This window comes from Pecten maximus, unplaced genomic scaffold (genome assembly GCF_902652985.1).
Source record: "Pecten maximus unplaced genomic scaffold, xPecMax1.1, whole genome shotgun sequence".
NCBI lineage: Eukaryota > Metazoa > Mollusca > Bivalvia > Pectinida > Pectinidae > Pecten > Pecten maximus.
Genome location: NW_022983070.1, coordinates 1 through 26,547, shown reverse-complemented (window position 1 = coordinate 26,547; position 26,547 = coordinate 1). Strand labels below are relative to the sequence as shown.

General features: G+C 36.6%; 1 protein-coding gene across 1 annotated transcript; it reads right to left on the bottom strand.

Moving 5' to 3' along the window:
* Positions 1-307: 307 nt before the first annotated feature.
* LOC117321404 lies at positions 308-22,972 on the bottom strand (the record flags this gene model as incomplete). Its single annotated transcript, XM_033875836.1, has 5 exons — positions 22,889-22,972; positions 19,592-19,703; positions 9,783-10,064; positions 7,178-7,489; positions 308-604 (listed from the first exon to the last, which is right to left on the bottom strand). Coding segments are annotated over exons 1-5 (1,087 nt in total), but the record flags the coding sequence as incomplete, so codon positions are not given.
* Positions 22,973-26,547: the final 3,575 nt, after the last annotated feature.

The following is a 26,547-nucleotide window of genomic DNA, read 5'->3' as shown; positions in this document are numbered from 1 at the left end:
AAGACGACAAAGGGAAACCTACATGTGTACTTTCAGAATTGCCCCCTTTGACCCCCTCAGTAATAATATCATATTGCGCTAGGATCAGTTCATCAATCTTGAAACTTGTATAATATTCTAAACTTAATTAAAAACAGATATAACCATGATCATATTTAAATGAAAACAGGAAAAGATACTATTGTCTTTATCTGAGTCTCATGCATTAGTAAAGGAGAGCTAAATAATAAAATTCTGTCACTCAAACTTCCAAATTTTATCTCTACCCCTAGTGGTTCACAGCCCTCCTCAGGTTCTGTATACTTACAATAAACTTCAACCGTTATGGTCTTAGTCATTTTCTGTGCAGTGAAACCTGCATCTGACGGCACTCGTGCTTCACAGGTGTAAGTTAACTTCTTTGTTCTGGGGACACTACTGTCCTTCAACTCCAGCTGGTTGTTAGTGGTCGTTTGTGGTGATATCAATAAGGTGCCTTGTCTCCACCACTCCATGAGACATGATGGGTTACAGTCAGTTCTACAGACTACAGGACCGTACGCATCGCCCAAGATCAATGTGGACCGACCTTCAGCGCCCTCTATCTTTATAAATTGAGGCCCATCTGTAAGAGAGTTGAACCCAGATGTAAATCTAATGTGAAACAATGAAGTCAATTAACTGCTATGCGATTTTAATTTTCAACAAACATGATTGATAAAGCAGAATACCAAGGAGAACCCTCGTGGTCAGGCAGGTGAGTCCCCATACCTTTTTACGTCTGATCGGAGAATCAAACCCAAGTCACTTTAAGACCTTGTAATCCATAGGTCTTTGGTTTGATCCTTAAATTTAAGTTATCATGTGCTTCGTTACAGTCAGTGAAGCTCATTATTGACAGCATAATTTAAATGTGGAATTCAGATTGTATATGAATTGTTACAAGATTAATTTAATCTTTCACCCCCTTTGTTGCCAAACACGAGGCTTGCCGATCGTTGGCAGCTTGATTATCTTACTCCGAGGGTTAAGATTCCCCGACTCACTTCTTTGGGATGAATTGTTATTTTTCCCTTACCTGTTTATCCTCTTATGTATTAAATATGGATGTTACTTCAATGAAAGGAAATGTTGACGTGACGTGATTAAATTGTCGACATAACGTCATTATATTGTTGCAGTGACGAAATGCAATTATTGAAAACATGCAAAGAGCAAGAGAAGAAAATCTCCCATCGGTAAAATTGTGGATATCCCTGTTGAGGGTAAGAGAAAATGTGTCTAGTATTGAAATCTGTGCTGTCGTGATTTTGTCCTTTGGCAAAATACTTTATCCTAATTGCTTTGATAGCATGGTTTATGTGATGGCTCCAGTACATAATGTTTTTCAGTGAGAAAGTCATAGTCACGGTCGCCATGTGACCAGGGAGGAATTATCAAAATGTCCTGGGAGATATCTAATTAGCTCACGGTAAAACGGTGAGCTAAAAATCTGCTGGTTCTTCGTCAGTTTTGTTTTTATTATTATTATTTAATTATTCTTAACTTTTTGGAATCGCTATCAGACCATCAGATTGATAAAAGGTGATTATGTATGTACATGTGGAGTGCAACTGGACGTGGCAGCAAGCAATTTACTCTACGCACTTAAGACCTAATATTTCTTTAGGATATTGATATTATATGGCACTAATAAGAATTGATAAAAGCTGATAAAATCAAAGAAATTGAAAATTCTCTGGCTATAATTAGTTAAAACCACAAAGCTATAATCTTTACACCAAAAGGGCTCTATAAGATTACACACATAACGTGTGGAGAACACCGGGGTCTTTGTATGTACATCTGCGTTATTCATTGTGAGATTTAAGAAACATGTTGATAGGTTGATTACGGTACTTTTAAGAGTTCCTGTATGTGCCTCTGTTATGAAATTACATCAATATAACTTTATTCCCATTCATTTTCTTAAAATTCATTCTTGTCCACGTAAATTTAAGCTATTGATTAAGTTAAGGTGCCGTGTAAATTTAAAGAGTACACCTTTTGCCAACCCACCTGGGCACAAATATAAACTATAATTCATAACTTATTGTCTTCTAATGTGTACTGTACACCCAGTTTTTACACTTAGCAAGGCCTTACTGTAGGTTGTCACTTCAAACTTGTTTGTATCTTATAATTTCTAATATGTTTGTTTTGTATAAGTATGCATGTTTCACATCATATTGTCCACTTGCCCCTTCGCGGACCCCCTTTATTGTTCAATAACAAGTTCGAATTTGCATTTTGAATTTGTAAGTATAAATATAAGTTATTGCCCTTGTTATCTGTTTGGAACTCTCCATTATTATCATTTTTTTTTGTGGGAAAAAAGTCAGTCCATGTGGCTGTCTATGTGTTGTTTAACACGCCTATATACTAATAGGCAAATTGTAATTCTTTCAGCAAGCTGCGTGCTTGTAAGCTTACAATTCTTACGCCACTACGTTATATGTGTATGTTTCCGGATATATCGTCTGGTTCCGGGTTCCAAGTAATGATGATTAGTATGTTCTCTCGTGTTCCGGTTTCGGCTCAGTAAAGCGTGTGTCCATCACATCAAGTGTGTTTGTGATTTGTCACTTTCTGGCGTGGTGGCAGCGCTATATATGAACTCACATCTTCCGACAAACGTATGAGAATTCAAAACGTCCACGCTGAATAAGGTAACAGTCTAAAATCACATCGCAGTATCATTTCTTTCGTGGAACGCACTTGATTGATATGGCTAACACGAAACAATGGCGCCTTACAAAAACTGAAGCAATGAATTTGTTCGAGAATTAAAGGCAAATCCTCGTCTATACTCTTTCGCTAGATCCAAACTTCGATCCGTTTCTCGTATACGGTATGCAATGGCAAGAGAAAACGAGAACGGCACAACTCAGGGGCTTGGTAGACGATGGCAAGGAGGTAGCCGAGAGAAGGCTTTGCACCCTTGAGCAAAAAGTGGGAATATTGGAACTTCTGCTAGGACAGATTGCTAATTATGCCCTAATAATCTCCAGAAATACAATCGTGAAAAACTCAACAAATACGTCTATATTACGGATTTCAGTCAACAGGAGCCCATTTAATTTACTTTTTCTCAGTCAAATTACAACCTACAGAGAGACCCGAGAACTTATACTAAAGACTGATGGCGTTCACGGAGGATAACCTTTTACACAGAGATTGGGGTATCACTCATCATTGTGAGGCAATTGACGAAGATAAAGAACTTGATGTACAGTGACTTGCAAAAAGTCGTGAAACAGCGTTATGGTACAGAGTTAAGATCCCGCACGCTTGTGACATAAAACCTGAAATATCACAGGCACTCGATTCACTAAGGGAGGAACTTCAATCAAGTGAGGAAGCCAAAGCTATGCGAGCCGCTGCATCGTCCGTTATGTAAAGCCGCAGGAAGGGCAATCTAAGTAAATGCAGCTTCCTTCCCGCCCAAGACCAGAAGTTCTTTACTAGAACACGACATATTGTCGAAATATGCGACGAGGACCTTGAGCTGTATTCAGACTCTGAGGAGCCCCAGTCCTCTGTCATGGGCATTGTCAGATTTATCCAGTCACCATATTTGGATGTTTTCCATGATCACAATATTGTGCGCCTTACCATCGATAGTGGTGCAACAGGAGACATGATACGAGCATCGTGTGCTGCTGACAAGGGCTTGCGTGTGACAAGCACAACCAAGTCCGCTCACCAAGCAGATGGGTCTTCGCCGTTAACAGTCCTGGGTGAAAGACGGGCTACTTTCTCTCGTGGTGGCCATATGAGCCCCATTTCGAGGGCTTGGTTCTCGAGAATTTAGACTGATATTCTAGCAGGTATTCCATTTATGGAGGCGAACGATATCCTTATCAGTCCTGCCAAAAGACATGTAACTCTTGAAGGTAAATCTTCATACTCCTACAGTTCTCCACCATCACCAATGGACAGACATGCTGTTCGACAAGTATTACGAGCCCCGTTTCATACTTTGAAATGAAACTTCCCGAGGGCTTTGGAACAAAGGTAGCATTAGAACCAAATGAGTCAATCAACATGGGGAAATATATTTGGCTCCAACCTTCCACCACGTCTAGTATCTCCGGCAAGATCCGCATTCTTAATATCACAGGAGAACCACAACTGATGAAGAAAAACGACCACTTCTGTGTTGTCCGCAGCAATTCCTTCCTGACCAAACAACTTTAAGCGACCTTCCTTTATCGCCCAACACATCCAAACATTCAACTCATTATTCAGAATTTGTCAGTCTCGATCCCGACAACATCATGCCATGCGAAATAAAGGCCAAATTTAAAACTGTTCTTGTAGAGTTCGATAACGTGCTCAACCAAACATTGTCAGGATACCACGGTGCTGTGGGCTCATTCCAGGCAAAAGTAAACATAGGGCCCGTTCAACCCCCTCAGAGAAAAGAGAGATTACCCCAGTACCCGCGGAACCAACTAGGCAAACATCGCTGCTGAGTACGTGAACCCATCATTCTTGATGAGGAAACGTTGGTCGCTATGCTAAACCACTGTCATCCCTTATGGCTGATGTGGACTCCACCCTTTTCCAGATTGCGCAATGGAAGTACATCATCGCCACAGACCTCACAAATGCATTTTATCAGATTCCGTTGTTGCTGAATTAAATGAAGTACTGTGGGGTAGTCACACCATTCAAGGGCGTCCGAGTTTACGCAAGATGTGCTATGGGCATGCCGGGTTCTGAAACTGCCCTTGAAGAGCTTACATGCCGAGTACTTGGTGACCTTGTGGAAATGGTGTTTGTTTGTTTGAAGACGACCTATATTGTGGTGATAACACCCTGGAGGAGCTATTAGAAAACTTGACAGCCGTTTTCAGGGCACTCAGTAAGAGCGGTTTGAACCTTTCTGCAATATGGTCTCTTGGAACGATCCGTACAAGTTTCCTCTTTCCACATGCCAGATGTTTCTGGTCTCCGGTCTTTTATCTGCATTTGTTTGTTTGTTTGTTTAGTTTAACGTCCTTTTAACAGCCAGGGTCATTTAAGGACGTGCCAGGTTTTGGAGGTGGAGGAAAGCCGGAGTACCCGGAGAAAAACCACCGGCCTACAGTCAGTGCTTGGCAACTGCCCCACGTAGGTTTCGACCTCACAACCCAGAGGTAGAGGGCTAGTGATAAAGTGTCGGGACACCTTAACCACTCGGCCACCGCGGCCCCCTTTTATCGGCGCTTACGAAGTATTAACAATAGTCTTAAAAAATGCTCAAACTTTATTTCACCCCTCGATGATGCAGTTGCGGGACGCTTTAGACATGGACAGTGCAATCCACAGAGTCACCGATAGTTGTGCGTCCCTGAAGAAAACCCCTCATTCTTGAAAGCCCTGAGTACTATAGTACAACAGATCCCACTGTAACGGTGGGCTGCTGATATCATCAAACGTCAAATCATCCTCATTGTACGAGATTGCGTGACAACATATACCTTAACCCTGTTACTTGAAGATGAATGTCGAGCCTCACTCAGACAAGGACTTCAACGATTATGCATTCCACTCTGTCAATGAGACGGCCCCTTCGCCGTCATTCGAACTGACGCCGCACCAGGGTTCAAAGCTCTAGTAGGTAATGACCTACTTACAAAATATTACTTGACAATTGAAATTGGTAACCCAGAGAACATGAAAAAGAACCCAGTAGCAGAAAGAGCCATTCAGGAGTAAGAAGATGAGATTCTACACCAAGAACCATCATGCCAGGCAGTAACACCATTACCTCTTTCCTTGGCCACTGACCGTGTTAATACTGGAATCCGTAAGCGTGGCCATCATCAAGAGAAATGTGGTCTCACCGTGATCAGTTTCTATATCAACAGATCCCAATGGATGATCAAACGCTTATTCTGGAGCAACACAACACCCCTCAGAGCAACCATGCCTTCAGCGAGAAGTCTAAAACCACATCGGGATTAACTCCAGGTTGGCGATCTTGTGTACCTCTATTCTGACAGGAACAAAACAAGGGCGCGATACTGTTATTCTTTGGAGGGAGCCTGATGCAACTTTCAGAAGTTTGTTGGCAACCAGTGCGGTCAGCCTCTTTTCAAGTAAAATGTACTGACTGTTACAAAGTGGCCAATACAAGTGAAGACCATTCTCTGCTAAGCTCTTCACTACCAGACAGGTCTACTGATGACGAGGAGGAATCGATAGTCCTTCAAAAGGAAGTTCGTATTCCACAAATCCCAGCCACCCCCACGTTGATCTGTGTGCCTTCTCAGCAACCGATACTGACTAGTGATGATTCTTGCGATCCTAAACTGAACGATGATGACAACAGCATGCTGGTGCCAAAACCCCAGGAAGTCAATCCTGAAACTATCATAACCTTCTGTTCAAGACGCATTACCAATCTCCCTAAACGATATGAGGACTTTATTATGTACAAGTGAACCATCTAGAGCTGGGTTCTGTAGCGTTTGTGTGCATTACTAAATAAACATTAATTAGATGAACGTGAAAATGATACGGTTCTAACTAAAAAAATCAGTACTAGCTGGAGTTTTGTATTAGTGACTATGGACACACTTGGTCAGATAATCGAGTCGTCTTTTATGTTTAGCCATATTCCAGCAATCAGTCTGTTCAAACTGTAGACTTCTTTAATTTTAAAAAAGTGGTAGCACCACTACTGTATATGTGTATGTTTCCGGATATTTCGTCTGGTTTCGGGTTCCAAGTAATGATGATTAGTATGTTCTCTCGTGTTCTGGTTTCGGCTCAGTAAGTATCAAGTGTGTTTGTGATTTCTGTGACTTACTGGCGTTAGAACGTCGGGACCTGGGAATGAAAAACCTATCCCTCACCAAAAGTAACGTTACTGCACGACTCTATGATAATAGCCTATTTCGTTAAAGCGCCGGCTATATTGCTCAGGTCAGGAACCGAGGTGGTTTGAAACTCCTGAACTGTGTAGGTTTCTTAGAAAGCTGAAAAGTGGCTGTTTTGTACTGCTATGGTTGTCTCCTTGGCAAAACACTTTAAAATTATTGCTCTGAAAGACATGTGATGAACCTTCGACTACTAGAAAGAGACGCCAACTCAAAATAACAGTTAAACCAAACAAACCTTATATCATTCCATATAATAGTGATAATGTACATTGTGTCATACTCACAGAGAGGTGTTAGCTGGAATTCCTGACTTTCCTCAGAGGGAGGTCCACTGTATTCCTGTCCAGTCTCCATAGTCACACATGTATATTGGTTATACTTGTCTCTCAGTCGTACTGAATTGATAACGAGGCTGGTGCCTTGGACTGAGAACCTGTCGTCACTAACCTCAGTTCCATTAAGTTTCCATGTAGATGTTAAAACCAGCCCGTGGTTGTCAGGCTTACTTCGTGAACTTGATGAACACCCCAATGTCACAGAGCTGTCGATAATTGGGGACTGAGATGAGGGAGTAATGTTTGGCTTTGTGGGTGAGTCTGAAAATCAATGATGACAAATATAAATTAATTGATTTTTATCTCAAAAATTGTTGAGGTTCTCATTCAGGTGTCAAATTATAGCTTAGTTGAACAGAAATCATATAGATAAATATATATATAAATATATCTATATAACATAGCAACACAAATGACGAAGGAAGACAATTATTTGTCTCGTGTACTGACCGGGCCTCGAACTCACGATCTGCGGCATATTGGCGTTCTTAAAAAAGAATGTTTCAATGACGCAGTGATGGTCGGCCCGATACCCTGACATGATCATTGTGGAAGTCGTCTATTAGATGATATGAATACCTGGATCGCAATGTATTTACATATATGAATACTAATTGTACATATTCCCGGTCAGGGCACGAGTCAAAATATTGTCTTCCTTCGTCCTTTATGTTTCTATGTTATGTATTTATTAGCACGATGTATCATATACACTGTGTTGGTGATCCGAAGATATAGATTAGAATTTCCTGTCGTAGTTATATAAATACATCTTATATACATCCGGTGCTTTGCTTTGATTGCCAGTAAACCATGAAGCTTCAGATTATTAAAATACAAAACGCATCAAAGTAGAAATATTAAGTAGAAACAATTAATAGGTGGTCACATGATTCAGGGTAAAGGCCGGGTGGAACAAATTATATGAAATGTTACTTACTATAAACGTTACAAATTTATAGAAAGCAAGATAGTGATTGGATCTCAATACTTAAGCATTGATGTCATTCTTTTTTAGTTTCATTGGGGTATGAAAAAAATATTTGTAAACTGTATGAATGATTGTAACGGAATCTTAAGCTCATAATAATTTTTTGAAATCCATCTCCAAAATCAAAACATATGTTTTATGTACAATTTAACTGATCTAATAAGGGATTCTGTTTCACTAATCAATACGCAACGTCAATGGCCGTATTTTGACATCACCTTTTTTGCGCCATTTTCATATTTTTTCATAGAGGAGAAAAAAATCTCAACCAATCAAAAAGTCGCACTCTGTACAAAACAATGGACAAATAATCAACATTTGATTTAATTATTTTGGCAAAACACTATGATAACTAGACATTGCCCCCGATATTTTAAGAATTCTATTCATGTTTTCATTATTGTTTTGTAGCTATATGTTTTTAACCATGATAGATAATTTTGATATCCAGTCACATCTATTTTGTTATAGGTGACATGCTTTAACCCCCATCTTTAGAATGGTTGAAAAACTGTACAGTGGAGGAAATCTCCAGACAAAAAGTAATAACATTTCTAAGATTAATGGAATCAAGATGTCTCTCAGTGAAACACAGCTATATATCACAGTTACCAAGCCTATCAACTAGTAGAAAAATGTAGGAGGAAGTCGCTAGACAAAAATCAAACACAGGAATAAACAAAGGACAACAACTCTGCCAAAATAGTCAAATCAAATTTCCTAAAACTCAACTACATATCAGGATTATAAGGTGGAATTCACTATCCTATAATTTATAATAACTGTCCTCCAAATACAAAATACGGTGTACCAAGCTTCCCTTGAGATCAGTCAATAAATATAGAAGATATCTGGACAAATACAGATTTACGCTAGTCAGACGTAAAACGACATACATAATACTTTGTTGTTATAGAATTGTGTCAAAGGGGGGTGGGGGAGGGGGGAGGGGGCATGGTGGAATTCACTATCCTATAACTAATAATAACTATCCTCCAAATACCAAATACGTATAACTCAGTAGTAACTACCGATAACTGTACTAAAAGTGTCAAATAAGTATGACTCAACAGCAACTACCAATAACAGTCCTCCAGGAATCAAATAAGTATAACCCAGCAGTAATTACCAATAGCTGTCCTCCAAATATAAAATAAGTATTGCTCACAAGTAACTACCAAAAAAAACCAGTCCTCCAAGTATGAAATACGTATGACTCACCAGTAACTACCAATAACTGTCCCCAAGTATCAAATAAATATAACAAACCAGAAACTACCATTAACTGATCTCCAAGAATCGAATAAGTATGACTCACCAGTAACTACCAATAACTATGCTTTAATTATCAAATACGTATGACTCACAAGTAATTACCAAAAACTGTTCTCCAAGTATCGAATAAGTATGACTCAATCATAGCTACCAAAAACTGACTTCCAAGGATTCATTAAGTATGACTCACCAGTAACTACTAAAAACTGTCCTCCACGAATCAAATAAGTATGACTCACCAGTAAATACCAATAACTGTCCTCCAATTATGAAATAAATGTAACTCACCAGTTATTACCAAGAACTTCCCTCCAAGTATCTTATTTCCGCTTTGTATCTTGGTGTAGTAGTATCCAGCATGTTTTACTTCCAGGGAATCAATTGTCAACTCAGTATTTGTTGATGTCAGTTCCACTGTTACACCATTGTTATGATTGTTACCGTCTGCTTCGCCATAACTGTACGTGGAAAGTGGCGTTACATTGAAGTAAATGGTAGAAATACTCTTGTCTGGCGGCTTTGGAAGAATCAGTCTTACCTGAGCACCCTTTTCTTTGTATATAGCTTCCACTGTAACACAAGAATAATTGTTGTCATTTCAAATCACCCTTCAAGTAGCTGTCAGCTCAGGAAACTGTTGTATGCTTGTTTCTGATGTTGATCTGCGCTAGTTTAAAACATGTATTTTTTATGAAATCATAAATTGATATTTTGGAGAATCAATGCACCTCATTACTGCCCCTCCTCCTTTAAAATGCTCAATACAGTTAACATTGAATACTTCAATACAATCTAAAAATACCGTTTTTAATAACCACAATCAACACATGTTTCGCTTTTTGTTTACACAAAAACATTGATAGGCTAAAAACTGATTGAACATGACATAGAAATAAGTTTGTGTCTCGAGCAGAAAAAAAATAAATACAAACAAGAACGACCTTTTTAACAACAATCAAACGCGCCTATTCACAATCACAATATATAATCATTGCAAATAATGTTTGTTTTTGTCAACCAGATAAAGTGTCATGAAGAATGTAAAGTGAAAAAAATAACTACCAAGTATTGTAAGCCTCCACGCATCAAAAAACTTGTAAATTACACATTTATACAATGATGGATTACAATTATTTAATAATGTATTACACTTATACAATCATGATTTACACTTATACAATAATGAGCTACACAGTGATTGATATCACTCATACAGCGATACAGTGATTAATTGCACTCATACAATGACCATGAATCAGCTTATTTATAAAAATGAATTACACATCTCATTGTTTTTGACATTTTGTTTTTTTCAGTGAAAAAAAGCAAACATAAGCAAATCACTCAATTTTCTATTTTTATTTCAAATAACTATCATGTTTGTAAGGTTATTGTTTATGTGATCAACCAGTTTTATTCCAAAAAGGCTTGTCCCTATTTAAAGTTCACTAACGCCAACTGTGCCTCTTTTACTCATAATATGACGATGGGACTCGAACCTAGATATGCAAAAGTTTCTACTCATACCCAGGTGTGATAAGCTACAGTTGATACTCACACCCAGGTGTGACAGGCTACAGTTAATACTCTCACCAAGGTGTGGTAGGCTACAGTTAATACTCATACCCAGGTGTGACAGTCTACAGTTGATACTCAGACCCAGGTGTGACAAGCTACAGTAGAAACTCACACCCAGGTGTGGTAGGCTACAGTTAATACTCATACCCAGGTGTGACAGTCTACAGTTGATACTCAGACCCAGGTGTGACAAGCTACAGTTGATACTCACACCCAGGTGTGACAGGCTACAGTTAATACCCACACCCAGGTGTGACAAGCTACAGTTGATACTCACTCCCAGATGTGGCAGGCTACAGTTGATACTCAAAACCAAGTGTGACAAGCTACAGTTAATACTCACACCAAGGTGTGACAGGCTACAGTTGATACACCCAGGTGTGACAAGCTACATTTGTGACTCACACCTAGGTGTGAAGGCTACATTTGATACTTACACCCAGATGTGACAGGTTACAGTTAATGCTCACACCCAGGTGTGACATGCTACAATTGTGCCTCACATCCTGGTGTGACAGGTTTATAACTAAAACAAAAAACCCGAGTGTGACAAGGCTATAACTAAAACATAAACCCGAGTATGACAAGGCTATAACACTTAGAGCCGGAGTTGAAAAGGCTATAGCTAAAACTTACACTCGAGTGTGACAAGGCAATACCTTAGATTTACATTCGGTTGTGGCAAGGCTATAACTACAACTTACATCTGAGAGTTACAAGGATATAGCCATACGTTACACCAGAGTGCGACAAGACTATGACCTAAACTTACCCCCGAGTGTGACAAGGGTATAACCAAACCTAACACCCGATTGTGACAGGACGATAACTAAAACTAACACCCGTGTGTTACAATGCTTTAACCTAAACTTACAGCCGAGTGTGACAAGGCTATACGTATAAGCGTAACAGAGACTAAGTGTGACAAGATCTCAGGACATCAAAAAGTTGTTATATTCCTCAACCCTAGACTATACTTTAAACACCAAAGTGTGGCAAGGCTATAACTAAAACTTAAAACTGGCTATTTTTATTCACGAGATATTAAGAGGATACCCAATTTGAGGTAAGAACTATTTAGCCAGATATCCAAGAAGCATCGTACTATTGTAAACTAAGTTGTAGGCACACGAGTTGTTCCTTCACAAAATAATATCAATGGTAGAATAGCATTAATATATGATTTTGTAACATAGCTTAGCCTTATTTATTGTCATCAATGTGTTAAGTTCGACATTTCACATCATTTCTATATACATGTATATCTATTTAATCAGGGGACACAACTGTAACGCAATTGCCTTCCGCTTACTCGTTTTTAGGACTCATTCCGGAAATTGTAACATCCGGTTACGTAATATACCCGTGCTGCTGTGCGGTCAATCACTTTTCGTCCGGGTGTCAGCAGGTTAAGTTGTGTTGACTTTTAATCTGTGGAATTATTTAGATAACCGTCGCCCATCCTTTCCTATATTTCATATTAGTTTGTCTGCTGGATGTTACCCTCCATTATCGTACATGTATTTTCATTTTCACATGTATTATTTTTATGTATTTTCGATGTATAGAACTTTGTTTAATCGGAGTCCGGTTTGCCGTTGTCATATCGGAAGTCAGATTGCTGCTTGAAGGAATTATTCCATTTTGAGAGCACTCGCGGAGTGGCTAGTGAATATTTCCACCTCTCGGGCTGTTTCTATACCGATAAGGCGAGGGCTAGTTGTTAGAAACCTCGTAAGTAGACACGGGAGAAAAGGCGGGTGGTTATGATTTAGTCTAGATGACCAGAAAAGTGTTTATACATGAAAAACTCACACGGTGCCTCGCGGGTATTAGTTTAAACAATACTTTTGGTTCATTAATCAAAATAATCAATACATATACAAATATGTGTTATGGGATGAGAAAACAAGCTTAATTCCTTTCCCATTTACATACAAAGGCAAATATAAATCTTCGAACTGGAACACCTTAAATCAATATGAAATGAAATAAAGATATTTATTGGATACAATTAAAATCAATAGACATATATACATGTGGTGACTAGAATTAATAGTATAATTAAACAACAGTGACACCTGTAAATAAAATTACTTTATAGAGCTACGTATAAATGTATGTCATTATACATTCGACAGATGACATAATTGGTTCAAAAATATCAGCTAAAACGTTTACTTAGCTTAATATAATTTTGTAATGTCAAGAATATTTGATCATTTTTCTGTATTGAACAAGTATCATTTCCCCAAAGTAAAGTTTTTTCAGTTAATATATCTAACTGAAATAAGGTATTTTGTCTGATAATGTTGTACACACGATAGTAAAAAATGGTAAGTACTTTCTACTAACCCACAAGAACATAGTTGACTTTCCTCTAAATTTCTTATGTACAAAAATTGGTTATGATTACTACATTTGAACCTTAATCTTGTATGTAAGATTTGAAGATTTCTATTTCCAATTTTAAGATTATTGGGGATTATTAGTCTGTCCTTTTTTAAAAGGCCTTTGATTATACTGACAGACGGATTTTCTCGAATATCAACTGGTAATGCATTCCATAACTGTATTGAGACATAATGAGGTTTTGTAAAACTGAGTCCTGCAATAAATTTAGAGTAAATTATTTGAAAATTCGTGCATTATGCCTATGACTATATGATACTTTACCTGGAATAAGATCTGATAGATAAAAAGGAGTTTTCTTGTGATACATTTTATGAAACTATACAATTTTGCGATTTTCCCGTCTTTAAGATAATTTTTCCAAGTCCACATCTTTATACAATAGATTTACACTAGACAATTTTGTAGCACCTGTAACCATTCTTGTTGCTTCTATTTGAAAGTTTTCTAAATTTTGATACAAGTAATTTGGTAAATTATCCCAGACAATATCAGAATATTCTAAAATCGGTCTAATAAAAGCAAAATATATTTGGAGAGAATTCCTATCAAGGGTGTTTTTTAAATTTCTTAATACTGCTAGTCTTGGTGATACTTTTTTCAATATATAGTCAACATGTTTCTGCCATGTACCATCGTCAGATATCAATACCCCTAAGTGTTTATGAGACTTTACACTAGTTACATTTATATTGTTCATAGTGATAGGATCATAGATTCCTGGTATAGTTTTCCTGCTAATTAAAAACGATTCTGTCTTATCTGGATTGAATTTTACTAACCAATTATTTGCCCATATATGTATTTTCGAAAGATCATTATTGCTAGTATTGATAGCGAGAGTGCGATTTTCAACTATCATATACAAGGCTGTATCATCAGCAAATAATTTCATTTTACAATTTATGTCATTCACAATAACATTTATGTATACGAGGAAGAAAAAAGGTTCTAAAATTGAACCTTGAGGTACACCTGCTTTGATATTTTGAGTTTCCGAAGAAATACCATTTATTACAACCCTTTGACTTCTGCCAGATAAATAATTTTCACACCAAGCTAGTAATTTCCCAGATATGGCTGATTCTTTCAATTTATTGATAAGACCCCTGTGCCAAACACGATCAAAAGCTTTATATCACAAAATACAGCAATAATTTCTTCACCCCAGATGTGAAGCCTGATTGACAATTTAAAAAAAAAATGTATCCCTAAAAAAATTGTAAACGTGTTTGAAAATACACCTTTCCATTAATTTGCCAACAATACTTATCTAAGATATGGCTCTATAATTTGAAACAGTAGTTTTATCGCCTTTCTTAAAAACTGGTGTAACATTCGCTATTTTCCATAAAGAGGGATATATACTACAGTCGATGGACTTGTTAAATAATGTGGCAAGAATTGAAAAAAAACCAGACTGTGTCTTTGCTGCCTTGATTATTCTTGGACTCAATTTATCTGGACCAGAAGCTTTGGAAATATTTAACATATTGATTGCATCTTCAACATCTTGTTCAGTAATATTAATATTTTTAAGTTTTTTATCAGGGGTATTTACATTACAGGGTAGTGTTATATTATCAATAGTAGATTGACTAATAAAGCAGGTTTTACAAATATCTGTTTTTTGTTTATTGCTTTTTGTTCGTTATCTCCATAGTATACATTATTATGTATCAGCGTTGGTATATGAGATGTTTTGGCTGAAAATTTGTAAAAGTGTTTATCAATTTCCACCAGTCTCGTGTAGATGTATACATACCTTTTATCTTACCGGTTAACTTTAAAAAATGTTAATTTTTTGCTCTCCTAATAGCATCAACAAATTAATTTCTTGCCTGTCTAAATTGTAGCCAATGATATGGATTTTGTGTACTTTTAGCATTTCGATGTAATTGTTTCCGAACCCTTATTAATTTTCTAACTTCATTATGCATCCATAGTGGTTCATTTTGCCTTGTTGTTACAGTGTTATTAGGAATACATCCTTTTGCAATGATCAAAATTGTGGAATTAAAAAAAACCCAGCGAATTCATCAATTGTTAATTTTTCAAGTGGACTAATCCAGTCTATATCATTCAACTTATAACAAAACATTTTATAATCACCATTCTTGTATAACCAAATATGCATTTCGATACTCATTAAAGTATAAAGACTAAAATCTGAAAAAAGGTAAATAGGACAGTGATATCTTGTCTCAGCAGGTAAAAAGGATTCGCCCACAACAACTTCCTTCATAACATTTATATCATTTGTCATAAATATATCTAAAAGATAGGAAGAGTGTTCTGTAAAATGAGAAGACTCGTCAACAAATTGAATGAAATTTTATCGATACAGTATGTCACTGATATGTTGCGAATTAGTAGCTAACTGATTTTCACTAAAATCACCTGTAATTAAAATATTGTCAGATTTATAATTAGCTACCATAACAATAGAATAATCTATTAAATTCCAAATTTCATTTCCAGAGTTTGGAGGTCTATAAAAAGTTCCCAGCATAATTATTTTATTGTTAAACTGTAGTTCTATCCAAATGCATTCAAGATTATTTACTTATAATTTAATTTTGCTTGTAACAAGCATTTTCATTGGCTCAAAAAAATATGTAATCATCTCATAACATAAATAATGACTGTGACGTCAGCGGAGTAATCGTTGTTCATGGGATTTTGTATTTATCGATGTGTTTTTAAACATCTGGAGCAAAAAAAACATGTTTAACTTAATGAAAATGTTTCTTATCGTTGTTAATTAAATTATAAGGGTTAACTGTAATATTTTTTTACGTTATTGAGCAATGACACAAAAAACTGGGGTGTACTCTGAATAAACTGCGAAGCGGCACGAGTCAGGGCACGAGTCAGGGCACGAGTCAAAAAGTTGTCTTCCTTCGTCATTTGTGTTTCTAAGTTATATATCTATTTATTAGCACAATGTATCATATGCACTATGTTTGGTGATCCGAAGATAAAGATTTGAATTTCCTGTCGTAGTTGTACCGAGATAAATATATCTTATATATGTACAATTCGTATCCATGTATGTAAATACACTGCGATCCAGGTATTCATAAATTATAAGGGTTAACTGTAATATTTTTTTACGTTATTGAGCAATGACACAAAAAACTGGGGTGTACTCTGAATAAACCGCGAAGCGGCACAAGTCAGGGCACGAGTCAGGGCACGAGTCAAAAAGTTGTCTTCCTTCGTCATTTGTGTTTCTAAGTTATATATCTATTTATTAGCACAATGTATCATATGCACTATGTTTGGTGATCCGAAGATAAAGATTTGAATTTCCTGTCGTAGTTGTACCGAGATAAATATATCTTATATATGTACAATTCGTATCCATGTATGTAAATACATTGCGATCCAGGTATTCATATCATCTTATAGACGATTTCCACAATGATCATGTCAGGGTTTCGGGCCGACCATCACTGCGCCATTGAAACGTTCTTTTTTAAGAACGCCGATGTGGCGCAGCGGTATAGGTATAGTCAAAAAGTTGTCTTCCTTCATCAGTTGTGTTTCTAAGCTATATATTAAGATTGAAGATTATATATACATGTATATATATACACACACACCAGCACCCACATTATTGATTACACACAGATATAGCCGCTAGAACGTTTATGCACATGCACCATGACACTTACAAGGCGACGCATGTAAATGTTGCATGCTAGCCATACCGACACACATTCACACAATCACTCGCCTACAATAATCAAACACAGACATCGGCCTACATATACACACATGCATTCATTAGATCACACATACACACATGCATTCATTAGCTCACATATACACACATGCATTCATTAGCTCACACATACACACATCCATTCATTAGCTCACATATACATACATGCATTCACCAGCACACCTATACAAACATGCATTCATCAACACACATATACATACATGCATTCATCAACACACCTATACATACATCAATAATTAGAGACATGGTAATTCATGTATCAAATGCATACGAAAAACAACGCAATAAAGTTTGATGAGAAAATGCAATATCATTGGAATCTCGAAGACTAAATCAATGGTTAATACCATCAACATCATGTAAGTCACTGGACATATATACATATATATGTGACGTCATAATAAGATGTATGTCACTAAATAAGATACGGTTAGTTTGTTGCATTTCCACTGATGAACGTAATGAGTAGCATAAAGTACACGTACTTATGTACACGGATATGCACATTGACAGTTAAAAAACGACATTAGATATATACTAGATAAGAGAATACAAAACAATATAGATATCACTGAAACTGATAAATGATTATTGAAGTCATTAGCATGTACGTCACCAGATTATTGTATAATGTAATATGTTACAATCAACATCTGAAACACCAATACATATGGGTATTTGTGACGTCATATGTGATTGCATGTAAATGTATTACTATCAATATCATAAGCGCGTGACGTCATATGTGATTACAGGTGGGTACGTTACTATCAATAACATGAACGCCAATATATATATGTATATGTGACGTCATATGTGATTAGAGGGAATAACGTTACAATGAATATCATGAACGTCAGTAGCTCTATGTATATGTGACGTCATATATGACGTCATATATGATTACAGGTAAGTACGTTAGATCAATAACATGTACGCCACTAGATATATGTATATGTGACGTATTATGTTTGCTTAACAAACGTACATGAGTTTGCACACTGACAGTTGATACTCAGAATTTTTCTGAAAATTGGTCACCGTGTGGCGAATAAAGTCATTCGGAAGTACTTATGACGTGACCAAACCTGAACAGGTCCTTTCTTGGGATATTTGAATCCTATCCGATTTATCGTTCACCATCACCTCCCCGTCCCAGGTCCAGGTTTGGACCACTGTGTTAGATGGATTCTTCGCTAATTGGCGGCAGTGAAACGCAAGTTTGTCTTGGTGTTTGGTCAGATCCTCGTTTACCGACACCGACTTTGTAGCAGGACACTCTCTGAACTTCTTACTAGATTTCAAAAGAGTTCGTTTAGCCTCATAAGAACTCAGTCTCATTATTATCTGACGAGGCTTAGGAAAAACCGTTTCCCGGGAAAGGGGGACCCCTAACCTCGGGAAATAACGGCCTTTTCCCGGTCAAGGAAAGAGGTTGGGGTTTTTCAGTTTGGGGGGGTTTTTGGGGTCCCAAGGGGAAAAAATTAGAAAACCTAAATTTTTTTCCAAAAATGTTTTTTTTAAAGGGAAAAAGGGTTTGGTTTATAAATTAAAAGGAAAAAACTATTTTCCCCAAAGGGGGTTTTTCCCTGAACAGGCCAAAAAAAATTAAAAACAAAAGTTTTAAAACCAGGCAAGGCCCAAAAAGGGTCCCGGGGAAAGGTTGCATTATTACCAGGGGACTAAGGTGCCCCCGGGGAAAAAAAGGGTTTTGGGGTAAAAGAAGTTAAACCCAGGGAAAAACCGTTTTTTTAAGAAGGAATAAACCCTTCCCAACCTTAACCCCATCGGAAATTTTTTAAAAAACCCGGCGGCCAAAAGGTAATTTTTACTTTTCCCTAGGTGGGTTTCCCAGGGGGTAACTCTTCTCATATTATTTTGATACGTGTTATTTTTACCAGTTTATCAGTTGTTGAACTTATATGAGGGGTCTCTTTTCATGTTTACCACTTTATTAAATATCGTTTATGGCTTCATTTTTCATTTGTATTTGGAATCTATAAGCGAAAACGGCAGTCGAACCCTTGGCAAAACTTGGTAGCAGACCGACACACGTTGCGCCCCTGCAGTACACGTGCTGCGCGTCACACAACTCCCGATTGTCAATTCAAATTATTGGTACCTTACATTGTCTATTCATAACAGGTCACTGAAAAGAAATTAGTTGAAAGTGTACTTACGAGTGATAACAGTTGTCGAAGATTGATGACTTTGACGAGATATGATTGTCATAACATTGATCGTGTATCTGGTGTCTGGTTTTGTGTTGTTATACTGGTACGTATATACACTGGAAGCCAAGTGTGGACTGTCCTTGAACTGTTGAGTAGCTTCCTCCTTAACTCGGACGACATACGTGTATTCTCTCCGCGGCGACGTTTTAGGGGGATCCCAAGTGACTCTAATACTGCCATCATCAGCCACATATACAGCCTTGAGGTTGCTTGGAGAATATCTGTCGGGTCGTGCTGGTGAATAAATTATATACATTACTTAATAAGCTTATCATGTCTCTAAAATATCTGTCCGACTAATGCTGTTGCGGGCTAAAATATAATTCCTACACATAACATCACATAATCTTTCAGATTTTCGATAAAGACAAAATTAAGGAGGGATAACTCAAATATTTTTTTTAAATATTATTTATTTTTATTTTTAAGGGAGCGGATTCTTCAATACAGTGAATGTAATAGTTTAATCACACTTAATCATAATATATATGTCTGTTATATCAACAATAATATAGATTATACAAAGAAGATCTTAAACAATAATGATTGCAAAAATGGAGTTAATATTTTCTTTAATATAATACTGTACTGTTATAATGGAAAAAAAGTTGATAATAGGACAGAAATGAGACAGAAAGAAGGAAAGATGGGGACAGATGTCGGAACAAGCATGTCGTGGAAGAATAGCAAATCTAAGCTAGATACTTATTTAGGTCACCGGAGAGTTACTGAATAAATGAAATCTAAAAAGAGGAAGAAGAATTAATTATCAGCCTAATGTATAGCAGTCGGCAGGCTATATCAACTTATTTTATCTATTTCTGCCATTCATTTAGAAAACATTTTTGATAATGGTTACCATATGGATTTTTTCAATCACATAATTTGCTTTTACTACATTTATTAGATCAAAAGCAGGGATATAAGCGTGTATAGTACTGGTTCCGAAGATATATGTTTTAACTAGAAAAAACGCAGATTCCATTATCAATGCCAGTATAAATGCCTGTATTAGTTAAAATTCCGAATAACAATATTTCTTTATCAATCGGTGATGCAATTGTTATAAGTGCATCTAGCAACTTTGACACTTAATAGTCAGACGACTCCTGAATCTCCTCAAACTCCCAGAAAATATGAACGAATGTCGCCCTTTTTCTATAGCAAAAAAATACAATTAGGTTGTCAGATAATATTTTTTTCGCGTAAGGTTATTTATCAGAATGTAGCGGTTAACCGTAAATTATAGCAAGCAGAGTTAAGAATTTGTAGTTGTTGCAAAAGGAACACTGTAATATTTTCCATTTCTCTTCATTATAGGCAACGATTATTTCCCATTTTGCCGACCAGCTATGTTGATATCATTTTCTCATGAGTTAACGGTAGAAGTCTTGCGACCCTTTTACTTCTTTATGATTAACTCAATATCGAGAGGACTAATCGAGAACGTCAATGTTCTATTTTGAGATGTAAATGATCTCAATTCTTTTTTAATACTTGGATTATGCCATAATACTGTAAATAATTTGTTATTGTACCAAACACAGTGATAATCAAAATATATGATAAATTAATGCTTGCAAGTTAGCTAGTCTAAATCAAAAGGCCGCTCTGAACATTATACTACCTCACACAATATATGTCATGGTTTACATGATTATTTATACTAAGGGGGATAACTCATTTCAATGATAATTTACTGGTACCACTCGGAACCGACCGAGCCGAGGTGTTCCGAGTGTCACTGGTACAGACACTCGGAACTCCTCGTCATTTTCTCAGAGTTCGCAGACGGAGGCGAGGTGTTCCGATTGTGGTACAGATTGATTTGTATATAACTGCACCATATTAGTTATGGTTCAGGTAATAGAGATGTAATCCGATTCACAGCTATTTATTGAAATTAGATAATTAGTGTATTATCAAGTAGACTTTTACTAACTGATAACTCAACCTAAATCAATCTAATTTCTGCTAAATTGAAAACGTTATTTTTTTTCAGCAGGAGAGTGTGCTTATTTAAACATCCTGGCTTCAAAATAGTATATATGTAACTTCCTTTAAGGAACGCCATTACATAATTGGTTATTTTATAAGTTTTTTTCGGAGACTTGTTGTAAATTCCTTAATTCTAATGTCTAGAGCAATTTAAGCATTGGACCGAAATCACATAAGATATTTCAATATATTATGACTATTTCCCAAAACACCATCATATAACATTAACACACAGTACAAAAATATCATACTGTATCAATTATTATTGAAGTGTTTTACATAAAGAGTTGGATAATAAACGCGACCGAAATTGTAAAAACATTTAAATTCAACATGGAATCATTAACATGTTGAAATACTTACCTTGGCAAAATGTCATGAACAAAAACACCACAACACAGGGTCGATATAAATCCGCCATGTTGACATGAACTTCACAAAATTGACAAACGTTTTAAGTACAAGGAAGTATGAACATGATCACCGCTGTATCTGTTACAGATCAAAGGTGGCCACCAGCCTCCCGCATCACTGTTCTGTACAGGTTAAAGGTCACTATCAGCCTCCAATTTCTGGTTAGATTGCCAAACTCCTTAACGGGGTTTTGTTTTCCGTAGCAGCTGAAGTATAACTAAAACTTAATCAGTATGCATGTTTCACTGTGTATTTTTTCGCCAAATTCTTGAATTAACTAATTGAATAATTAATCAGCATACCTCTGCTAACATCAATCATTAAACAGCAGAATCAAACAACTGTGAGGAAATAATACATTTACTTCCTGCTAAAGACAATGAAATCATGCACTGACTTTTGTTGTGTTATATATTCACGTACTATATATATATATAATGGTTGTTCACCTCATCAACAGCCAATGTCATTTTGAGGCGGGATTTATTGTAACATTAGTAACTCAAATTTCAAGAACAGAATCGTCATGAAGTGAGCAAACTTCCACAATAGAGTTTACAAGACTCCTTGTTGTTGTCACTGAGAAATGTAGAATATGTCCCTATCATCGGGATGTTATATCTTCTAACCTCACACTTCGGAATGAGTAATGTTGTTCTACCCAACGAATATGCTGCCAAATCTGGAAACTTTGATTTTATCTTTTTTATGATTTCTTCTTCTGGTGTCCATCTACACATCTGACCTCATACCAAATGTATGGCGTGTGTTGTTGGTGTCCATTTAGATACCTGACCTCATACCATATGTATGGGCTGGGTTGTTGGTGTCCATTTATATACCTGACCTCATACCAAATGTATGGCCTGGGTTGTTGGTGTCCATCTAGATACCTGACCTCATACCAAATGTATGGTCTGGGCTGTTGGTGTCCATCAGAAGCGAAGGAGAGAAGGAGTGAATAAGTGGATGAGCGAAGGAGCGATGGAAATTCGCTCCTTTGCTACTTCGCCATCGTATTTTTGCTCCTTCGCTTCTACGCTTCTACGCTTCTTCGCTCCTTCCCAATCGTGTTTTCGCTCCTTTGCCATCGTGTTATAACTATATTGGAAATCGGCCCTAACGGAACAATACAAATCATACCAACTGTACATAGATGGAATTATCACAAACGACAGATCGGCTTCGTATCTCTCCATTACACCATTACTATATTGGATAACATCTTTATAAATCCCATAAACCGAGTAATTTATACTTGCGTGTCTTTCTTTTTCCTTTCAGTATAAATGAAGGACTTCCCTATAGTAATAGTGACAAGAGATTTCATATGAAGTCCTACACAAAGCTAGACCCGACATACGAGCAGTCACTCTCACAATACTTACAGTCTCATTTTGCCTTATTTAAGATGACATAATGTCATTTTATTTCTTTTCTCTCAATTGTTCTAAAACAGCCCTATTCATATCAATATTTAAATCCCTGTCAATAGGGGCCGAGTCTGCCGAGTGGTTGAGGTGTCCCGACACTTTATCACTAGACCTCCACATCTGGCTCGCTAGTTCGAAACCCACGTGGGACAGTTGCCTGGTACTGATCGTAGGCCTGTGGTTTTTTCTCCATGTACTCTGGCTTTCCTCAACCTCCGAACCTGCCACGTCCTTAGATGACCTTGTCTGTAAATAGGAGGTTAAACAAAATAAACCAGAAAAACAATCGTGGTCGATAACACTACATTTTATTAAACCCTGGATCCATTTAAAACGACATCACTGACTGACAAAGGAGGTCATGGTCATGACCAAACCAGTTGTCATTGTCACACAATAATCCGCTGCAGGACATAATTCATGGCTTCACAATCATCCGGAATGAGGAAATAAAGTTATAAACCATGTATCGATACTTTTATCAATGACACATAGGCCTTGTACAATGGACAACCGCCAAATCTAGATCAGCCGACCGTAGCGTCATCTGTCTGCGGACAAGTAGGCTTTCCGTTAGCGTCCGGTATTCTTCGAAATGACTAGCGTCTCTTTAAAACCCTTTGTGTATGGCAAGCCATAGTGGAAAAAGTCACTATTTATACATATCAACACATAATTATAAATATACATAAACGATTCTAAATATATCCATAATTCAGCTTGAGGTCTGGATTAAGAGGTTTCGCAACTCGTGTTTGTATAAATAGGCCACACAAAGTCATGGTTGTTGTACAGGTTATATCCATCTTTCTCGTTAGCTATTTTTCCAGTTATGAAAAACACTTGTTTTAGAAATATAACTAACGAGAATTAAAGGCATACAACATACAGCAACCACGAGTTTGTGTGACATGTTTCTACCACAATCGAAAAGCTTCTACATGCGTGTACGAATATAATCACGTGTGTTTTGTTTATGATATCATTTGGTGGGTAAGGGTGGTGAGATGGGACGAATTAATATGCAAAACTAACAATCTTAGATATTTATGGGAACCTTATAATTTAAACGATTATATTATTTTCAAAGCATAACTCGATGGGAATTCATATAAAATGATTCTGTATCACTTTATGACTTGCCAATAGAGGAGAAGAAGTGGCTTGCTAACTTCATCAAAGAATTAGCAAGGTATTTAAATATATGTGGGGTTATTACCAGATTTTTTACAAAACATATAAAGAGTGAAATATTATGATCGAAATAACAAGTGTGACCTCGAACAAAACATCTGGTTTCAATTTGGTTTAATGTGATTGTCGTATGAGTTTACCGTGTCTATCCAGCAATAAGTCCATGCCTTGTAAAAAGTCCGTCCATAGCCGTATAGGTTGAGTAGAAGAATTTCCAACATACGAAGTGTTACGGTCTGAAAATAACACAGGGTGTATAAAGATCTGGTCAAACCGAGTCTTAGATCATTTCAAGGCATGAGCTCATTGAAGGACAAAAACATTCATACACATCTGGCCAAACGAAAAAAAATAAGAATCATTTCCTAGCATTGGTTTACTGAACGGCTAGCAAGTTTATATATATCTGGTCAAACAAAATTCAATGACATTTCCAAGCGTGAAGGTAAAAAACATGCATATAAATCTGGTCAAGGGAAGTTCAAGGTAATTTCTTGGCATCGGCTTATTGAAGGACAATTCATCTGTCCACGCCACGCCCCCAAGTCACATGAACATATACCCCATCACAAAATATAAACAAACATCGAATGTCAACTTTTGACAATGGCGGTGCCGGTGTCCACTGTTCGACTTCTGGCAATTCCAGACGGTTTTGTATGGATTACTTTGATAAAACAATTTCTTTTTTTTAAATGTCTATATAATGGCACAATCTTCTTCCGAGAATGATATTAATAATCTGAATATTAGAACAAAAAATGCGTACCAAACGGAGATAAGCATCGGAATGAGGAAGGGGTAAAGTCACACATTATCAATGTTACTATTGGCTTAACAACGAAGCACATCAAGGACGTATACAGTACATGTTCTTTAACAGCTGGGTAATTAATACATATCTAGCCAGTTTTATTTCACAATTAAATGAATGAATGAATGTTTGATCTCATTCCGTGGTCATCACGAGTCATTTGACGGTGTTCCAACGAATCCCTGCGTTTGACAACTTCACAGTCTCTAAAACACGACTTTGTATATTTTGGCTAATGTATTTTATAATTTAGTTTTACAAAAGGTATAATCTTATCTTATCTTATCTTAAAACGTACAGCAACCCATTAAACATGTGAAGATATCATTAGAAATAAGTTGATTAAATAAAAAAAAAAAAATTATTTCTGCTTAATTTCACCATCAAAATAACACTTGAGCAAGATGTAGTATTGTGTTGTCCATGGTGCAAATTCAGCAGCTCATATCTATGTAGTTGTTGTTCTAGCCTCTTTATTCCGGCTGCTGCTGACAAAAGTTCCAAAGCTGTATCTGAAAAAGGACAATAGTTACAATTTTTTTTCTTCATATTTTTCATTGAATGACAACACTCTTAAGCTAAAGCTTTCATTTTTCTACATGTCCAGGGTATGGTTTGCAATATCTCAACAAATAGGATGTATATATTCTGTGTATGTTCTATTCCCACCCTATACATATTTACATGAAGTCTTTTGACATGGCTCGCTGGGTATAACAACTATTTACATTATAGACCACAAAGTATAAAACATATGTACATACATTTTACATGTATTTTAATTGGTAAATCAGAAAGCTCAGGATTCATATCAGGCAAGGTCATGGATGTTAGAATACTCAGGGGTGGGGTTGTATAAGACATAATTACTGATGGTGGACAATGTCATAGATTAATAACACTCAGGGATTAGATTTGACGGTTTCAAAATTTCACTTGTATTACATTGTAGTTACTAATGGTAATTATAGAGAGAGGGAAATAAAAGGCATACAATTAGTCAAGCTGTCACACCATTGTGTTTGGCTGGTTTACAGATTATAATGTTGTTTATTAGATATTCAGTTATAGAATATTTTCATTTTCACTCAATGTCACTATGATAACCAACAGGAAAGTGTTCCATTAAGAATTGTCACATTTTCATTAGATATCCCAAATATTAGTGCCAAATGGAATCATTCTAGTAATTATAACTGCATTATGTACTAAACCCTTAAAAGGG